Source organism: Felis catus, chromosome D3, assembly GCF_018350175.1.
Source record: "Felis catus isolate Fca126 chromosome D3, F.catus_Fca126_mat1.0, whole genome shotgun sequence".
Classification (NCBI taxonomy): Eukaryota; Metazoa; Chordata; class Mammalia; order Carnivora; family Felidae; genus Felis; species Felis catus.
This window is the reverse complement of record NC_058379.1, coordinates 8,614,627-8,634,784: the sequence shown is the minus strand read 5'-3', so window position 1 is coordinate 8,634,784 and position 20,158 is coordinate 8,614,627. Positions and strand designations below refer to the sequence as shown.

Here is a 20,158-nt window from a genome sequence, read left to right as displayed (position 1 = left end):
TTTATCACCCTCAAAGTTTCCCTCATGCCCCTTTATAGTCAACCCCTCCCCCTGGCCCAGCCTTTCATAACAGTAATCTATTTTCTGTCCCTAAGGTTTTCCCTTCTCCAGAATGTCACATCAATGGACTCATACAGCATGCAGCCATTTGGTCCTGGCTTCTTTCACTTAGCCTAATGCCTTTGAGATTTATCCATGTTGTTTGTATCAACAATGTAAAAACACATAACATTAAACTTACCATCATAATAAATTTTAAGTTCAGTAATGTTGAGCGTTTTCACATTGTTGTGCAATAGATCTCTAGAACTTTTTCATCTTACAACACTGAAACTCTACTAATTCCCCTTCCCCTCCCCACAGCCCTTCATAACCACCTTTCCTTTTTCTGTTTTTGTGATTCTACTTTAGATACTTCATATAAGTGGAACCACACAGTATTTGTCCTTTTGTGACCGGCTTCTTATACTTAGCATATGTCCTGGAAGTTCATCCAGGTTGTAGCCTGTGACAGGATTTCCTTCTTTTTAAGCCTGTATAATATTTCATTGCAGGTATGTACCGCACTTCTTTTTTTAAAAAATTATCTGAGTATAGTTGACACACAATGTTACCTTAGTTTCAGGTGCACAGCATAGTGACTGGACAAGTTTATATATTATGCTGTGTTTATAAGTGTAGCTACACCTGTTACCATACAACAGTATTATAATATCATTGTGTAGTCTTGGCACCCTGGTTGAAAATCATTTGACCATAGATGCAAAGGTTTATTTCAATCCACTCCTTTTTATTGCTGACAAGTATTCCATGATGGATATACCACCATTTCTTCATTCACCCGTTGAAAGTATTTGGGTCTTTCCAGTTTGGGCGATTCCAATTAAGTCATTATAAACACTCACATACAGATTTTGTGCGAGTATCTATTTTCATTTATCTTGGGAACATATACCTAGGAGTCAGGTTTCTGTGTTGTATAGTGGGTGTGTGTTTAATGTTATAAGAAATTGCCCAACTTTTTCCCAAAGCAACTGCACATTTTGCATTCTCACCAGTAGCGTATGAGATTTCCAGCTGCTCCACATGCTTGTAAAAACTTAATATCATCAGTTTTGTTTTCATTTTTGTTTTTAGCTGTTCTAGTAAGTGCGTGATGGTGTCTCACTGTGGCTTTATTAGTTGGCTTTTAATAAACTCAGTCATTTTGTGATCACACAGATTCCATTACATTTTAATCTTGGGGCTGCCAGGAGCACTTGTTAAATGCTAGACGAAGAAATGAATTCTTTATTTTTCTGCAGGCGAAGAGCCTCAAGAAAAATGGAAGTGAGCTGGCCTCTTGGTGCAACTGAGGGGCACTGCTCTCTCCTCCCCCACTTCTATTTCTATGTCTGTGCTGTAAACATGTTTTCATCGTTGCCCTCAGGACCTACAGGTAGTTCTGCTTTTATTCACCCCTTACTGGAAGCCTGTTAGTGAATTCTTCTTGAGGAGAAGTCACTCTTCAATCTATTGTGCATGCATTACTTCTCAGTTAAAATCAAATTGAATTTTTTTTTCAAGGCGCCTGGTTGGCTCAGCAGGTGGAGTATGTGACCCCTGATCTCAGGGTCATGAGTTTAAGCCCCATGTTGGGCACTGAGCTTACTTTAAAAAAATAGTAAAATGAAATTAATTTTTAAATTAAATGAACACAATGATAAAACAAAATTTTAAAGCCTATGTTCCCTCTCTTAACCTATTCTTATGTTCCATTAGGGGGAGCAATTGGAAAATAGGGCAAATATCCTTCCTTCCTGCCAACTTTGCCCGGTGTCTACTGCTTAAACTAGACTCGAAAGCAAATTTTAAAGGTTTGAACATTTTCAAGTCTAAAATAAAATTAGACTCAAACAAATACTGTAGGCTTGTCCTACAGGAAGTGCTTACTTTCTAGAATTATTGAAAATATGTCACTCTTCTTAAAAAGTGTTTAAAGGGATGGCACACTGGGGCGCCTGGGTGGCTCAGTCGGTTAAGCGTCCGACTTCAGCTCAGGTCACGATCTCGCGGTCCGTGAGTTCGAGCCCCGCGTCAGGCTCTGGGCTGATGGCTCAGAGCCTGGAGCCTGCTTCCGGTTCTGTGTCTCCCTCTCTCTCTGCCCCTCCCCCGTTCATGCTCTGTCTCTCTCTGTCTCAAAAATAAATAAACATTAAAAAAAAAAAATTTAAAGGGATGGCACAGAGGGAGACCAGTTGACTACATGGGTAGCTTCTGATGGTCACTGGTCACCGTGATCTGCAGGCTGGCCCTCCATTCTGACATTTCAGAAACAAAATCTTTTCAGATCAGCCCATCATTACTGGGTCACGGTAAGCAGATCTTCCAGAGATCAGAAGAAGAGATGTCCATTTATTGTTCTGCCTTATCCCTCAAATCTCACCTCCTCCAGGAGGCCCTCCTGCCCTGACCCACCAAGGAGACAGACCCTCACAAATTTCAGAGCAAGACCAGTTTGTGTTAATCTAATTCCATCTCTTATTAACTGGGTACTTAACTTTTCCGATAAAATCCATCATGCTGATGTTTCTAATTAAAATCAAGACTATGAGGCGCTTGGCTGGCTCAGCCAGTGAAGTGTGCGATTTTTGATCTCTGGGTTGTAGGTTCGAGCCCCATGTTGAGTGTAGAGATTACTTAAAAATAAAATCTTTAAAAAACCAAAAAGTAAAAAAAAAAAAAAAAAAAAAAAGTAAAAATAAATAAAATCAAGACTAGAGGGGTTTTACTTAAACACATTGATCTTGCATGTGTATTTCTTTTTTCCCATACCATAAATGTTGTTTCTCAATAGCTTCCAAAATAATTCATTATTTGATTTATCCCAAAAAATACACTTAGCACAGTGCTAAATCTCAGAATAACAATGTCAATATTATCGCTAAATACATGGTTATTGAAAAAAACAGGAGAAAGGGCACCTGGGTGGCTCAGTTGGTTAAGCATCTGACTTCAGCTCAGGTCATGATCTCACAGTTCATGAGTTCAAGCCCCACATTAGGCTTGCTGCTGTCAACGCAGAACCTGCTTCAGATCCTCTGTCCCACTCTCTCTCTCTGCCCTCCCAAGCTCACACTATCTCTCTAAAATAAATAAACATTTATTTATTTGTTTGTTTGTTTATATTTTAAAAACCCAGGAGATTTCTTTTTAGCTGCATGCTTTCATTTAATCCCTCTGTTTTTAGCATGTTGTCTCCACTCCTTTTTCTGAATGCTATCTCTAAACTTAGAGCTGCTCTGTTTGATGTTCTCCAAAGAATAAACACCTAATCTTCTACAAGGATCAGTGCAAGGAGTCACGGGAGGGGAATCTGAGATTATGTTATTGGAATCTTAGTGTATGTTACTGGTACAATTAATGCTCTGCTTTCACTCCCACCTCTCACCCCAGGTACTTGGGACCTTCAATCCCTGAGCCCTTCTGGGGCTCAACAGCTGCGACTGGCTTGCTCCTCATTGGCATCTCCTTCTGCAAAACCTAGGGTTTTTCCACTCAGCCAAATCATCCATCCACTCTCTAGCCTCCAAAAAGGATTTGGTATCTCTCGTGAGCAGTCATCAGCTCTCCGATTCTGTGTGGTAAGGTTAGACCTCTTTGATGCTTCTTTTACCATGTTAGTAGTGTTTCAGGAGAGCACAGAAATAAGTGGCCGGGTTCTGTCTATGTATTTCTGTATGTTTCATGTAAACATTTTCCATATCAGGTGTAGAGAGGCAGCATAGAAAAATGATTAAAAGTATACGTTATGGCCCCCACGGTGTTTGGGTTCAGATCCCTAGTTCTGCTACTTGCTAGCTGTGTAGTCTTGGGCATGCTTTCTATGCTCAGATTCCTCATCTATAAAATAGGGATAATAGTGATACCAGTCTCAAAATGGTGTGTGTGGCATGGTAATGGATGTTTATTAAGAACTCCAAAAGGTTACAAATGTTATTAAAGAAAGGGTACAGGTTTTCTTAATTGGAAAAGACAAAATGGGATGTCTGGTTGGCTCAGTCAACAGAGCATGTGACTCTTGATCTCAGGGTCATGAGTTCAAACCCCACGTTCCGCATAGAGCTTACCTTAAAAAAAAAAAGGAAAGACAAAATGATGTTGATTAATTCTGCCAAAAGCTAGAGGAGAACAATTAATTCTCTGGAAAATTTTGTCGTGAAGTTGACTGTATTTACCTTAGGGCTTTAGTGGCTTTGAATCCTGCAGATTCACTTTTTCCCTGCAGGTGGCAACCTTTGTTACCAAAACTTAGTTCCTCAGCTAGGGCTGACCCTGAGGGGGGAAATAAACCCTATAACTTTATTCTTTCATTGGTTTGATCATTTCCTCAGTAAGTATTTACCGAGTACCTACTGTGTGCCAGGAACCAGGGAAACACTAGTGGTCAAGTACACACCAGCACTGCCTTCTCAAACTTAATGGTTTGCAATAGCCCTGGAACTTACTTCAAAGAAGCTGAGAGGACCCTCCCTCCCCCCACATCCCTCTTCCAAGAAAACCTTCCATATGAATGGGCTTGGGTGTGCAAGCCCTAACTAGAGTTCTACTAAGAAACAGAATGTCCTCTGGAGCAAAAATGATGCTGTAAAGGACATTACTTAACACCAATACTTTCTCAGGCCTTCTTGCACTTAAAGACTTTCCTAAGTCCCACCCTCCAATGAAAGGGTTGGGAGACTAAGAGGCATTGAGATAGTCACCAGTGCAGAAAGGGGTGTTGCAGTGTTGAAGTAGCTGGACGGGAGGATTTAGGAATTACAGGCCAAAGATAACAACTCTCAAAGTGTCCCCCAAATTTTTAAGCCAAACATCTCCTTTTGAAGAAAACATTATCCAGAATTTGGAATTAAGACCAAAAGAGGGCGGCATAGTTCTTTCCATGTTATCTGGGACATTGTTTAACAAGCCCACCCAAGGATGAATTCTCTAACAGGGGTCTGGAAACTTTTCTTATAAAGGTCTAAATAGTAAATATTTTAGGCTTTCAGGCTATATTCTCAACCATTCAACTCTGGTGTCTTAGCACTCTCATTGTACAGCAAAGGCAGCCTTAGACAACATGTAAAATGGCTATGGCTGTGTTCCAATAAAACTTTATTACAAATGTAAGCAGCAGGGCCAGATTTGGCCTTCTGGTCATATATATAAGACAAAGAATGTAACTTTTTTTGCCTAGCTATTTACTATTGGTTAAAGGCTCAGGTTTTTGTCTGGTAGAAAATTTCAAATCATTTCTAACCAGTACAAAAAAATAAACTCCAAAATTTATAGTTTCTATTACCCTGTGGAGATTAACCAGTTTTGTATTTAAGTTTCCTACTTCTCAAAATGCTTTCTGAACCAGCCTTACTATATTACTGTCTCCTCTTTAACAAGTTAAATAAATTTTTGACGTTTATCCTGTATTTGAATGAGTCATGTTGTAACTTTTGACATTGTTATTTGTTATACTCTTGTTGTTCCCTAGCAATTATTGTTTCCTCATTATCATGGAGGGTAGCAAAGAAAGAATTTAGGAACCTCATCCTAATCTGTTGTCAAACTCAGAGAAGAGAAACCCCCTGTGGTAGGGGCAGAGTTTTTGTGTCTTTGGCAAGGAATTTTTTTTAAAAGACCGTATCATTTCCCCCTGATTCCCCTTGGCATGAATACAGAACAATTCTTTATATTAACAAAAAATAGACTATGGGAGGATTCATTCTATCTTACCCAACCTCCGTTGACCTCTAGGATTTCACTTCCACATTTTAGTCCTGAAATCCTGGCTCCCGCAAATCTACTTTTTTAAAAAATGTTTTTTATTTATTTTTGAGAGAGAGAGAGCAAGCAGGGGAGGGACAGAGAGAAAAGGAGACACAGAATCTGAAGCAGTTCCGGGTTCTGAGCTTTCAGCACAGAGCCCCGTGCAGGGCTCAAACTCACGAACCATGAGATCACGACCTAAGCTGAAGTCGGCTGCTTAACCGACTGAACCACCCAGGCACCCCTCAAATCTACTTTTTTTTTTTAATTTTTTTTTTCAACGTTTATTTTTTTTGGGACAGAGAGAGACAGAGCATGAACGGGCGAGGGGCAGAGAGAGAGGGAGACACAGAATCGAAAGCAGGATCCAGGCTCTGAGCCATCAGCCCAGAGCCCGACGCGGGGCTCGAACTCACGGACCGCGAGATCGTGACCTGGCTGAAGTCGGACGCTTAACCGACTGCGCCACCCAGGCGCCCCTCAAATCTACTTTTTAAAGCAAGCTCCTCACCATGGTGTTATGAACTAAATGTTGATGTCCCTCAAAATTCATATGTTAACGCCCTAATCCCCAATGTTACTGAAATTGGAAACAGGGCTTTTAAGATGTAATTAAAGTTAAATGAGGTCATAAGGATGGTGATTATGGATGAGGTCATAGGCAAGCCACAAAGAGAGGCCTCACTAGAACCCAACCATGCTGGCATGCTGATCCCAGACTTTCAGAACTGTGAGAAAATAAATGTCTGTTGTTTAAGCCACCCAGTTTATGGTATTTTGCTATGGCTGCCAAAGCTAAGACATCACCAAATGTATTCCCAGCCCAGGACATTTACACTTGTTGTTCCCCCTGCCTGGAATGCACTTCTTCCAGAATTATGAATGATTGGCTGTTTTTCCGCAAATTTTCACTTAGGTTTCAGATGAAATGATACCTTTCAGAGTAGCCTTCTCTGCTCACCCTAATGTAGCCTCCCCACTGTAGTCATTTACCTGATCACGAGATCGTCTCTTTGCATGTCTATTGGACAATTGGCTTTTCTCTTCAGAAATGCCCTTCCTCAGGGCTCCTGGTTGGCTCAGTCAGTTGGGCGTCCGGCTTTGGCTCAGGTCATGATCCCACAGTTCATGGGTTCGAGCCCTGTGTTGGGCTCTGTGCTAACAGCTCAGAGCCTGGAGCCTGGAGCCTGGGGCCTGCTTCGGATTCTGTGTCTCCCTCTCTCTCTGCCCCTCCCCTGCTCACTCTCTGTCTCTCAAAAATAAATAAATGTAAAAAAAAAAAAATTTTTTTAAAGAAATGCCTTTCCTCATTAAAAGATAAACTGAGTCACATTAAAAGTTTTAGAAGTTACTTGAACACAAATCCATTTGAATCAGGCAGCACCAAATCAGAAATGGTTAGGAGAGCTCCACCAACAGGAGCTAGGAGCAAGACTTCTAAGAGAAGACCAGGAAGCAAAGCAAAGCAATTACTTGATTGGCTGTACCTTAAGCGATTGCCTTATGTGAGAGAGCCCAGTTGGCTGTTTGTGCCTAGGTTTCAATTTCTTAACCTTAAGGCATTTACAGACGTAGCTTTTGGTTCACTTATATAGGCTGCTCGGGCACTAAGCCACCTCACTCTAATGGCTTCTTTGTTTAATTAATGTAACACCCCACTGGGCATTTTTCATATTTTTCTACTTTGTTATTGAGCTCTTTTTCTTTATTAATGTGAAGAAGTTCTTTATGTACTCTGGATACTAATCCTTTTTGACTTTATGCATTACAAATATCATCTCTCAGTCTATGGCTTATCTTTTTATTTAAAAACATTTTGGGGGTAGTTGGCTGGCTCAGTTGGAAGAACATGCAACTCTTGATCTTGGGGTTATGAATTCAAGCCCCATATTGGGTGTAGAGATTACTTAAATAAATAAAAAACTTAAGAGAAATATTTTAATGATGTCTTCTGTTGTGTAGAAGCTTTAAAAAATGTTATCTGTGGTAAAATATGCATGACATGAAATTCCTGTTAATGGGTAAAATATGCATAACAAAATTCATGTTAATTTATGTTAACATAGAATATGTATAACATGAAATTAAGTGTACAGTGTACAGTTCAGGGGCATTAAGTACATTCACGTTATTCTGCAACCATCACCACTGCCCATCTTCAGAACTCTTTTCATCTTGCAAAACTGAGACTCCATCTACATGAAAAAATAACTCCCCATGCCTTCCATCCTCCAGTCCATAGCAACCACCATTCTACTTTCTGCCTCTATAAATTTGGCTACTCTGAGTACCTCATGTAAGTGGAATCATATAGTATTTGTCTTTCTGTGTGTGGCTTGTCTCATTAGCATAATGTCTTCAAAATTCATCCATGTTCGAGCCTGCATCAGAATTCCCTTCCTTTCTAAGGCTGACTAATATTTCACTGCATGGAAAGACCACATTTTGTTTATCTGTTCATCCACTGATGAATACTTGGGTTGGCCCCATCTTTTGGCTATTGTGAATAATACGGCTATGAACATGGATGTGCAAATAACTGTTCAAGTCTCAGTTTTCAATTCTTTTGCGTATATGCTCACAAGTGGAATTGCTGGATCATATGGTAATTCTGTTTAATTTTTGAGGAACTGTCGTACTGATTTCCACAGCAGCTATACCATTTTACATTGCCACCAATAGTGCACAAGGGTTCCCAATTCTCCACATCCCTGGTAACATTTGTTACTTTCCGGTTTATTAGAATAATGATAATAATATAATAATAAAAATAATTATTATTTTATAGTAACCATCCTAATGTGTGTGAGGTGCTATCTCTGCAGTTTTGATGTTCATTTCCTTAATGATTAGTGATGTTGAGCATTTTTGCCTGTGCTTATTGACCGTTTTGTATATCTTCTTTGGAGAAATGTCTGTTGAAGTCCTTTGCCCATTTTTAAATCTTTTTTTTCTTTTTGTTGTTGTTTAGTTGTGAGAGTTCTTTATATTGTATTATATTATATTATAATCTAAAATATATATAGTATAAATATATATTTATATAATTTAATAATATATATAATATAAATATATTTATATTATATTATATTATATTATATTATATTATATTCCGGATATTAACTCCTTGTCAGATATATTACTTGCATATATTTTCTCCCATCCCATGCTTGCCTTTTCACTCTGTTGATTACGATCTTTGATAAACATAAGTTTTAAATTTCGATTTAATCTAATTTATCTATTTTTTCTTTTGTTGCCTGTGCTTTTGGAGTCATAGCCAAGAAATCATCGCGAAATCCAATGTCGTGAAGCTTTTCCTCCATATTTTCTTCTAAGAGTTTTAGAGTTTCAGCTCTCATGTATAGGTCTTTGATCCATTTTGAGGAAATTTTAACTTTTAACATAATCAAATTGGTCAATTTTTTTTAATTTTTAAAAATGTTATTTTTATTTATTTTGAGAGAGAGAGAGAGAGAGAACAAGCAGGGAAGGGGCAGAGAGAGGGGGAGAGAGAAATCCCAAGCAGGCTCTGCACTGCCAGCGCATAGCCTGATGTGGGGCTCAAACTCATGACCATGAGATCATGACATGAACTGAAACCAAGAGTCAGATGCTTAACCGACTGAGCCACCCAGGTGCCACTGATCAAAATTTTTCTTAACAATGTGTGTATTTTTATATATTATTGAAGTCATCATTTCCTATCTCAATATTCTATATTTTCTTCTAAAAAGCTTTAAAGATTTGCTTTTGACCCCTGGAATTTACTCTTGTATATTGTGTGAGTTAGGGGTCCAGTTTAGTTTTTTTTTAATTTTTCCAAAGGGATAACCAATGTCCTCACATCATTTAAAAATAATTTTTTTCCTGGGGCACCTGGCTGACTCAGTCAGTGGAGCATGCAACTCTTGATCTTGGGGTTGTGGATTTGAGTCCACGTTGGGTTTAGAGAGTGCTTAAAAATAAAATCTTTAAAAATAATAAGTACCATTTCCCCCATTAATCTGTAATATTACCTCAGCTTCCTCTCAAGTTTCCATATATGCATGAGTCTCTTCTCCCTCTTAATACCTGCCTAGCTGAGCCTTCAAAAACTCATTTCCCTTTCATATCTATCTGGTCTACTAAGCTCACAGTTCTAGCTTTAAAAAATCCCCGCCTTACTCCATCCAGTTTAGTAAGCCAGTCCTTTATTTGTCTGTCACTCTTCCGCTGGTTCTGTTCTGGTAGTATGACAGAAGCATATTTTTAAAAACAACCTCATCCCTCCCTGATTTCCTCAGCAAACCTGTTTCCCAGAGACAAAATCTTCTGGGTATAAGCTTCATTAACTGCCTTCTTAGCTGTTAGGTTTTCATTAGCATTCTCTACCTCAACCCATAAAGAAACATTATCTCCTGTTTAATAGGGGCCCTGTTCTTTTTCTTTGTTTTCATTAATAAAATATACCCCCCATTCTATGGGTAAAGTTGAAGTCTGAGCTCCCTAAAGCCAAAGCCATGATCAAGGTTTATGTAATGAACAAAGCAAAGCTATTCTGGGATCTCAGTAGTGAAATGAGTCTTACCAGCATGTGACAAGCCAAATGTTAAGAAATCAGCCCCTCTGTGGGTCTTGTTCATGGCCCTGAATGAAACTCAGAACAACCTACAGAAGAACAGATTTGGGGCTATTAACTTTGTGGTGTCCACCTACACCCTGCATTTGTGCTGCCAGGAGGCTACAATCACACAAACAAGAGCTCTGCCGACCCTGTATAATTTAGCTGCCTCTGCTGTTTTAAAGTTTAGCTTAAAGCTTTGCTGAAAGACATAATACAAGAAGCAAAAACTGTCTGCCCACCAGAGCCTAAATGTTTGGAGACTAAAGTTCTGCCCTCTTTAAGGTAAGCCTTTCCTGGGACAAAAAGATTTTTTTCCAATGGCCTAATCCCTGTCCCCGCCACCTGCTGAGGTCAAAGCTGTGCTCACATGGGTTACGTCAAGGCCTGCCCCAGCGGCCCTTGTACTCAGGCCCCTGCCAGTTAAAATCCTGCCAAACAACTGTAGCTGTCACAAACTGCCCAGGTCAAAAACCCACTTGACCCACAATTACCTTTAAGCCTAGGGCCCTGACTGCACCAGAAACCTGATCTCCACGTGCTATTTTAGCCCCCCAAGTGTCAGTCGGCATGCCCGCCTCTCAAAGTTTTCCGAAAAGAAAACTAACATGTTGGGGGTTTATGGGGTGATAATTAATTATACCCTTCTCAGCCTTTCCAAATTCTAAACCCACTAAGAAGGAGATGTATCAATCAGGCTGCCGGGGCTCAAAAGTATCAGCTTTATAAGGCTGATTGGAGAATGTGGCTTCATTGTGCACTCAGTTCCCCCTCCGGATTACATTGATTCACCTGATCCCGGGCTGGATTACCGCAAGCCTCCTCCAGAGGGACAGGCTCCCAAAGGTGGAGGAGGAAACACGAGTACCCCAGAGTCAGGCCACAGCAAGAAAGAAAAAAAGAGAAAGGGACTGGGCAACTTGCTCAGCATCTTCTCCCAAACACACTGATCAGACCAATCACTCCTCACCCCATGGAAGGAGCTTTTCCTTCACTAGTTTTTCTAATGAGAAGTGGGAGCTCCTCCTCCTCTATGTAAATAAGCAGAGGATAAATTCTCTTCTCACAGTTGTCTTGGGTTGAGGACTTATTCTCAGTTCAATCAATGTAGCCATGGTACCTGGATCACATGATGTGCTTGTCAGGATTCACCGTATTGCAAGCTAAACTCAAAGTGACTTAAGCAAAACAGGGAATTAACACGAGTTCCTTTTTCAGGCAAAGCTGGATTCAGGGGTTTGCTCAATGTTCCCAGGCCTCCATTTCTTACCATCTGTAGGATCTGCTTCTGTTTGTATTACTGCCTTTATTCTCGGGCTAGCTCCTCCTAGGTAGTGGCAAAAATGGCCATCCGCAGCTCCATTGTTGCAGTCTCACCACCTTACAAGCCCTGGTGAGAATTTCTCCTTCTTAATACTTCCAGCAAAATTCCATAGTGGAATTTCATTGACCCACCTTGGGTTACGTTGCCTTCACTCTGAACTAATCACTGTGACCAAGAGACTGTAATGTTCTGATTGATGATACCTGGGCCATGCGTCCACCGCTGGTCCAGGTCCACCCAGTCTGCACGAACCAAGGGGGTGTTGGAGTGCACCTCCAAGGAAAATCAAAATACCATTATCAGAGAACGGATTCTAGGTGGGAAAAACATGACCGTCGCACATAATGCAAAGCAGGGTAAGTTCAATGAAAAGAACAGCCTGTGGCTAGTTCCTTCAAACGGCTTTACAGGGCAGGCGCCAGGAGTTTCGTGGACACCTCTCCTGTTCACCCCGTCTCCACCCATTAACTTCATATGGGATGAACATGCTGCTTGCTCCCTTTCCTTAACTGTAAAATAAGTTGCTTGTTTAATGTGATCTCTAAAGTTCTTTTATTCAACAGCATTCACTAATTTGATTTATTTAGCATCTATATACATGCCAGGCACTGTTCTGGACATGTGAGTAAAAAAAAAAATAGACAAAATCCCCTGCTTTCCTGGAACTTACATTTTAGTCAGTGGGGGAGCCAAACATTAAACAAAATAAGTAAGTCCTACGTGCTATGAAGGAAACTGCAGGTGGGACTCTTGGGTCGTCCCATGGTGAGGTAGTCACAGCAGATGGTATAGGTAAAGCACATGGCAAGTGTTCAGTCTATGGTATCTATTATTTTCACTCTGTTATTCTTTTCATCACTCTTGTTTTTTATTATTTTATTATAATTCTATTATTATTTATTACTTTATTATTACTACTGGCATATTAAAAGCATTGGGTGACCCCTTGGTGTCTCCAGCATTAAGAACCCTCAGCTTAGGGGGCACCTGGGTGGCTCAGTCGGTTGAGCGTCCGACTTCGGCTCAGGTCATGATCTCACAGCTCATGAGTTTGAGCCCCACATCGGGCTCTGTGCTGACAGGTCGGAGCCTGGAGCCTGCTTCTGATTCTGTGTCTCCCTCTCTCTCTGTCCCTCCCCCACTCATGCTCTGTCTCTCTCTCTCTCTCTCTCTCTCTCTCTCTCTCTCTCTCCCTCTCTCTCTCAGAAATAAACATAAAAAAAAGTTAAAAAAAAAAAAAAAGAACCCTCAGCTTAGGATATAAGGCCCTCTGCCATAGGTCCTAAACTATTTTTTTACTAAACTTTTTTTTTACTTTATTTGTTTATTGTGGGGGGGGGGGGAGAGAATCCTAAGCAGGCTCTGCGCTGACAGTGCAGCCCCTATGTGGGGCTCGAACTCATGAACTGCAAGATCATGACCTAAGCTGAAACCAAGAGTCAGATGCCTAACCAACTGAGCTACCCAGGCGCCCCAGGTCCTAAACTATTTTTTAAATTGAGATGTAACTCACATACTATAACATTCCACGTTTAAAGTGTACGGTTCAATGCTTTTTAGTATATTCATAAGGTTGTACAACCATCACCACTATCTAATTCCAGAACATTTTCATTACCCCAAAAAGAAAGCCCACACCCATTAATAGTCACTTCCCATTTCTCCCACACCCTAGCCTATGGCAACCACTAATCTGCTTTCTGTCTCTATGGGTTTGCTTACTCTGGATATTTCATATAAATAGAATCCTACAACATGTGGTCTTTGGGGACTGGTTTCATCATGTTTTCAAGGGTCATCCATGTTGAGGTATGTATTAGTGCTTCTCTCCTTTAATGGCTGAATGGTTCCTAAACTACTTTCCTAGCCCCATTTCTCATTTTTCTTCACTCAAACCCTAAGGTTGAGCTGCACTGGATTACTTGTCCTTCTCCATACTCTGCTTTTGTTTTCTTTCTTTCTTTCTTTCTTTCTTTCTTTCTTTCTTTCTTTCTTTCTTTCTTTCTTTTTTAATGTTTATTTTTAAGAGAGAGAGCGCCAGCAGAGGAGTGGGACGGGGAGGGGCAGAGAGAGAGGGAGACACAGAATCCAAAGCAGGCTCCAGGCTCCAAGCTGTCAGCACAGAGCCTGATGCGGGGCTTGAACCCACAAACTGTGAGATCATGATCTGAGTGAAGTCCGGCGCTCATCCAGCTGAGCCACCCAGGCGCCCCTTTTGTTTCATTTCCTGCCCCTCCTCAGACCTCTCTCTGTGCATTCACACCCCTCACAAATGTCACCTCTTCACAAAGTGCCCTGAGTGTTCTCCCTCCCCCCACAAAGGGTCCCATTTTTCCTCCCCATGCTCCTTTTTTTATTTCAACCGATGATGCTTATTTTTTCTATATATTTACTTAACTTTAACCCTCCTACTCCACTGTGATTGCCATGAAGGCACTAACTTTTTAAAATCCCTTTCCCACAGCTTCAAATGTAACAAGTGCTCATCAAATATTTGCTAACTTGCATGGCATTGGTATAACCCAATGGTTCTAAACTGGGGACAGTTTTGTTCCCCAGGGGACATTTAGCAATATCTGGAGAGCTTTTTGGTTGCCCTAACTAGGAGGTGAGGTGTGCTACTGACATCTGGTAGATAGAGGTCAGGGTTGCTGCTAAGCAGCTTCCAATGCACAGGGTAGTCCCCTATGCACCGCCCCCCTCCCCCCCTAACACACACACCAAAAAAATTATCTGGCCTTAAATGTCAATAGTGGCAAAGTTGAGAAACATTGCCACAAACTAATTAATCCTCCTTTTGAATAGGTTAGCAAAAAGAAGTTAGGAGAGATCAGTGTATGACTTTGGCAGAAAATCTTATTAAAGAATTTTTTTTCTTTTTTTAGGAGCTGAGGGTAACTCCAGTGCAAACCTCTTTCCTAATGCCATAGTAGGTGCCCTGGGAACACAGATGGTATTTTCACCACTTGTTCGCCTTTGAGAGTGACAACTGACCTCCCAGGAATCTTTGAAGTGCTAGGAATGTAATTCTGTTAAGGAAGAAAACTCTTAGGGATTTTTAAATCTATCAAAATGTCAAAAGTGAATAGTACTTCTGGGGGAGGGCAGAGGAAGGTGTTTTTTTAAAGTACCCTCTTCTGGGGGTGCCTGAGTGGCTTAGTCGGTCAAGCATCTGACTTTGGCTCAGGTCATGATCTTGGGGTCTGTGAGTTTGAGCCCCGCACTGGGCTCTGTTCTGATAGCTAAGAGCCTGGAACGTGTTTCAGATTCTGTGTCTCCCTCTCTCTCTGCTCCTTCCCCACTTGCGCGCGCTCTCTCTCTCTCTCTCTCTCTCTCTCTCTCAAAAATAAATAAACATTAAAAAAAATTTAAAGTATCTTCTTCTGGCTTCCCCATGATGGTGAAACTTTTCAGATCTATCTCTGGAATAAATGATTCAAGGGAACCTGAGGCCTTGTCTCCTCTCCTTTCTAAAAACTGCAAAGGAGTTTTGAGAAAGGATTCTGTTCACATTGTGCTCCAGTGAGCAACTCACTTGCAGGAAACTCATTTGCAGGAAACTCAAGGCACCCGTATCATTTAACTGAACACAGCCGCCCCATCAGAGCAGAGGTTACCAGCTTCAGAGGCACTCATCTCATCCAACCGGTTCTTGGGAGTGACACGGAAATTAGATAATATATGCTCTGAAAATGAAAGGTAGGACAGTCTGAAGGAGTTTGACGAGGCAAGGAATAGGGGTTGACGTGCTATTTTAAAAAGTTTGTCCTTGGGGTAGAATTACCTGACAGCCCGGCTGGGATTTGGTAGTGGTGTGTGTGGTTGAAAGAACAACCTTTAGCACAGCTGGCATAGACATAAATGCCAAGCAGAGGATCCACAAGACTCTACCCCCTCTTCTGGACGTGCTCCAATTCTTGTGGGCCATAAAGAATAGTAAGGCGGGACTGCGTTCTTGGAATCGCCATATCTTTTATCCAGCAAATGAACTTTTATTTCGTCTGCATAGTTGACAAAATGCCCTTGCTATGTGAAGTGATTTATTCAGTCCAATTTTTATGAAAACCCTTAAGGACAGAAACATATAGAGTACTCGGCACACCGAAACACAGAAGTGTTTAATGATGACAGTAATTAGGATAATGCAACAATGTGCTTTGAGTGAATGTTTGGCAGGACTTTAGATATATTAAGAATCACTTAAATATATATATTATATACTTTTATATTTTATATATAAATATATATAAATATATATTATATTATAAAATATATATTATAAAAAATATAAAAAATATATATATATAAAAGATATATGTATATATATAAAGATAGATATATATAAAGATAGATATATATAAAGATAGATATATATAAAGATATATAAAAAAGAATCACTTAAAGAATGAAATGGGAGTCCCCAGAGTAACTGCAGTTCTGTCAAAAGTGAATTGGAAGAAGACCAATGCATCTGAGTGATATTTATGTTTTAATAAAATTAAAAATTATTCCAAATTGGATCACTTGCCTCAAATCTCAATTTTCTTTTGTAACCACCCTTCAATCATTCTTGTATTCAATGTTATTTTTTATATTATTTATGGTTTCTATTCAATTATTTCCTCTTTTATTCAACATGCAATTACAAACTCCCTACCATGTGCCAGGCTTTACATTGGATTCTAATAATACAATGGCAAATGATTCTTGGCCTTGAAATTTTAGCAAATAGAACTATTCATTCATTCTTTCATTCATTTACTGAAGTATCCACTGAGTGCGCATACATTTTGGGTATACAGCAACAAAGAACATAGGACCCTGAGATAATAAAATTACATTCTAGTGAGTAGAAGGAAGAGCAAGAGCAAAGGTCCTGAAGCAGCTGTGAGCATGGCTAGAGCCCAGCTAGTGAAGGGGACATGGCACCAAATGGGATGGAGAGGTACCCAGAGCTAGATTATGTATGGTATGGTATGTAATCTGGCATGGTATGTAATCTGTACGTGCATACACACATACAAACATATTGCACATATTGGGTGAGCTAACCTTTCCATTAGATTACAAACTCGCCATTAAATTTATTTAACCTAAATAATTTCAGAAGAAGTGTGTTAATAGTCAAACTTTGGAGAAGCCTACTGTGCTGTTTTTATTAGGGGTGGGCTGAGAGCTTGATAGAAAAAAGTAAAAGAACTGCCTTTCTTGCCAAGGGCTGTCCTTCTGAAGAGAAGAGGTAGCAGCCATAGAAGGAGAGAGGAGAGACCTCATCTTTGCAAGTCTTTGGCACTGCACCTCTTCTGGGCAACTCAAGCTAGAGGTCAGAAGACCTGCTCATACAGGTGGGCCCTCAAGATAATTAAGATTTGGGGCAAAGAAGTTTGGGGCTTGGAATTTTTTTATTACCAAATTGACAGAACCATTTGCAAAGTCTGAAACACTTCTATATAGCCATATCTACAGTGACCATTTTTGTATCTACATCACTGTCTTCTCATTCAACCCCTAGTCTAATAAGGACAGTAACATCTCCCCGAATTTTCCTAAATAATATGCAAAACGGCTCTTATTTCCAGATTTCTGCCTCTTAACCCTTCCAGTATATAAATTCTGGAGATGTCACTAGAGTAGTATTATGTGACCTGACTCTAGTTTCTTTTGGATTTTTCTTTTAAGGGATGGTGGCGTTATTTAAAACAATAGCCTTTAAAATACGTGGTTAAAACAGGGAGGAAACTTTCAAACAGCCCATCTGTAATTCTCAGTAAATGAATTTAGGTCCCGCGTCTGGGGAATCCTCAAACGTCCTGGATGGTAGGCAGTGAAGTAAACAGAGACTACAACTCCCAGGAGACATTGTGTCCACTCCCTCTGCGCACGCTCGACCTCAAAGGCAGCCTGAGGCACGGGGCCCGAGAGGGCGTGGCTTGGGCCCGAGCCGCGAGCCGTGGGCGGGGCTATAGGCGTGGCCACGGGGGGGGGGCGGCGCTGCCGGCGCGGCCCGGAACACGCTAGTGGAGCGGAAGATGGCGGCGGCAGCGGTGGCTGCAGCCGGGACCCCAGTCGGGCTGAGGCGGAGGAGCCGCCGGCTCTGACCTCGCTCTGGCTCCGGTGCGCGCGGCGCAGCGTGTGCGAGGCCCCGCGCGTCGGGCAGGGGCGGCGCCGGCGGCTGTGCGCCGCCCTGAGGAGCGTTCCGGCAGCGGCGCTGCTGCGGCTGAAGAGAGAGCCGGCTCCGGGCCTCCGCGTCCTCCTGCTCCCCGGGCCCCCCGCCTCCTCGGGGGGGCGGCGGCGGCGATGTTCTCGGTCCTCTCGTACGGGCGGCTGGTGGCCCGCGCCGTCCTCGGCGGCCTCTCGCAGACCGACCCCAGGGCCGGTGGCGGCGGCGGCGGTGACTACGGGCTGGTGACGGCCGGCTGCGGCTTCGGCAAAGACTTCCGTAAGGGCCTTCTCAAGAAGGGCGCGTGCTACGGGGACGACGCGTGCTTCGTGGCCCGGCACCGCTCAGCAGACGTGCTCGGTGAGTCCCCGGCTCGGGTCCCCCCGTCTCAGCCCCGGATCCGCCTCCTGGGGACTTCCCTGCTCCGGGCTTTCCCCAGTTCTCCGGGCGGTGAGAGGAGCCCGAGAGCCAGTAGTAGCTGCAGGGAGGGAGCGCTTACTATGTGCCAGGCGCGATGCCAAGCGCTCCAAGGTGCGTTTTCCGTGGGAACAACCCCTATTTTAGAGATGAGGAAACTGAGCCGCAGAGCGGTCGAGCTCTGTGCTCAAGGTCACCCAGCCTGAGATGTGACCAGTTTGTCCGAGTCCAGAACCGCACTGTTAGTCACTTGGCTCTGCTAGTCCCGACGACCTCGTCCCTTCCCTCGGAGACACCTGCAGACTCCTAACCTCGCTCTTGTTCCCTCCCTGCCTCCTCCCTCTGCGTGCCCCGGAGATCCCTGATTCTTCGCGCACTCCTGACGCCGCAGCCTGTCCACGGGCTGCGGGATCCAGAGCGGACTGTCGCGAGCCCCAGACAGCCCGGCCGCATTCTTTGACCGCCTCGATGGTGACCAGATCTCCATCCTTTTCGGAGTCTCGCAGGCGGTGGCGGTGGCGGTGGCGCTGGCCTGGTGAAAAAACACTCGCAGTACCTTCTCCCAAACTGATCTTGCCCGCTTGAGGTCACTTGGGGTGGAAGAGAATCTCCTTGACCCAAAATAGAATGGTCGAACCTTCTTCAAACTGCAGCCAAGAAAGCCTTGAGAAATTGGTTCAAGCCTTTTCAGGCCACAGGTGCTTGCGAAGGGCCTGTTCCAGTTACACCTTTGGGGACGGGAGACTAGCGTGAGAACTTACAGAAAGGGCTAGATATAATTCACAAGCAATCAGAAAGTTTGTCATAACGTACGTCTTTGGAGACAGTGTGTATGCTATAGAATCGTATGCCATTGAATCTCCTTTAATGAGTAAAGCACTTCCTTTGAAATTGAAGGACATGCTGTCATTGAATTGGGTTCAAATGTCACTTTGGTTTCACTTCCCAGGTGAGATTGAGTTTTTGATTACTTTAAATTTCATATGCTGGGGCAAAGTTTGGCGTTGGAACAAATGGTCCTGTAACTTTTTATGACAATAATTATTTTTTAATTTGATCTCAGAATAACTGCTTATTATCTTTGTTTCTACTACATGTAGTGTTTGTGAACATGGTATAGAAAGGTTGTTCTCATTTTAATTTATGAATGACCCCATTACCTGGGTAGAAAAAATCATTTAGTGTTTAGGCAACACTCTTGATGTTAACTGTAAGAGGGTGGGAGAGGGTTCCTTAGGTGAAGGAGCTTGTAGATATCCTACAACTCCACTTTGAAGTCGGCTTGACCCTGATTCCGTGTATTTTTTTTAAAGGGCTGTCGGGAGCTGTCTTTTTCCATTACATTTAGAAGCTTCATTTAATGAGCTTGTGACCTGTGCTGCTTTTTCAAATTGCACTCCTAGTGCAACAGGATAGGTGACAATGAGCCACGAAGGTTCCCCCTTGTAAATCTATGTAGTGGCTTTTGTGAAATATTTGCAATTTGATTGATGATTTGGGGACATTTTAATGAGCCAAATCCCTGTACTTAAGCTTGATTTAAAATTTTTGAAAGGGGCGCCTGGGTGTCTCAGTCAGTTGAGTGTCTGACTTTGGCTCAGGTCATGATCTCGTGGATCTGTGAGTTCAAGCCCCACATTGGGCTCTGTGCTGACAGCTCAGAGCCTGGAGCCTGTTTCTGATTCTGTGTCTCCCTCTCTCTCTGCCCCTCCCCCACTCATGCCCTCTGTGTGTGTGTGTGTGTGTGTGTGTGTGTGTGTGTGTGTGTGTGTGTCTCTCTCTCTCTCTCTCTCTCTCTCTCTCTCTCTGTCAAAAATAAATAAACATTAAAAAAAATTTTTTTTGAAGGCTACTTTCTTAATGAAGTGGG

General features: G+C 42.2%; 1 protein-coding gene and 1 long non-coding RNA gene across 3 annotated transcripts in view; both read left to right on the top strand.

Annotated features, from left to right (window-relative positions):
- LOC123381391 lies at positions 1-5,447 on the top strand. Its single transcript, XR_006588273.1, has 2 exons — positions 1-1,438; positions 3,436-5,447. It is a non-coding gene; the product is annotated as an uncharacterized LOC123381391 (long non-coding RNA).
- Positions 5,448-17,708: 12,261 nt separating this feature from the next.
- Positions 17,709-20,158, top strand: part of PPTC7 (protein phosphatase targeting COQ7) — a 37,351-nt gene continuing 34,901 nt past the window's right edge. Inside the window, exon 1 of one of the 2 annotated variants that reach the window (XR_002737183.2) lies at positions 17,709-18,231. Coding sequence is in view for 1 of the 2 variants with exons in the window: in XM_011287829.4 (XP_011286131.1) it covers positions 18,009-18,231 (223 nt within the window). In the remaining variant the exon portion in view is untranslated. The remainder of the gene's footprint in view (positions 18,232-20,158) is intronic. The other variant, XM_011287829.4, reaches the window with a different exon arrangement.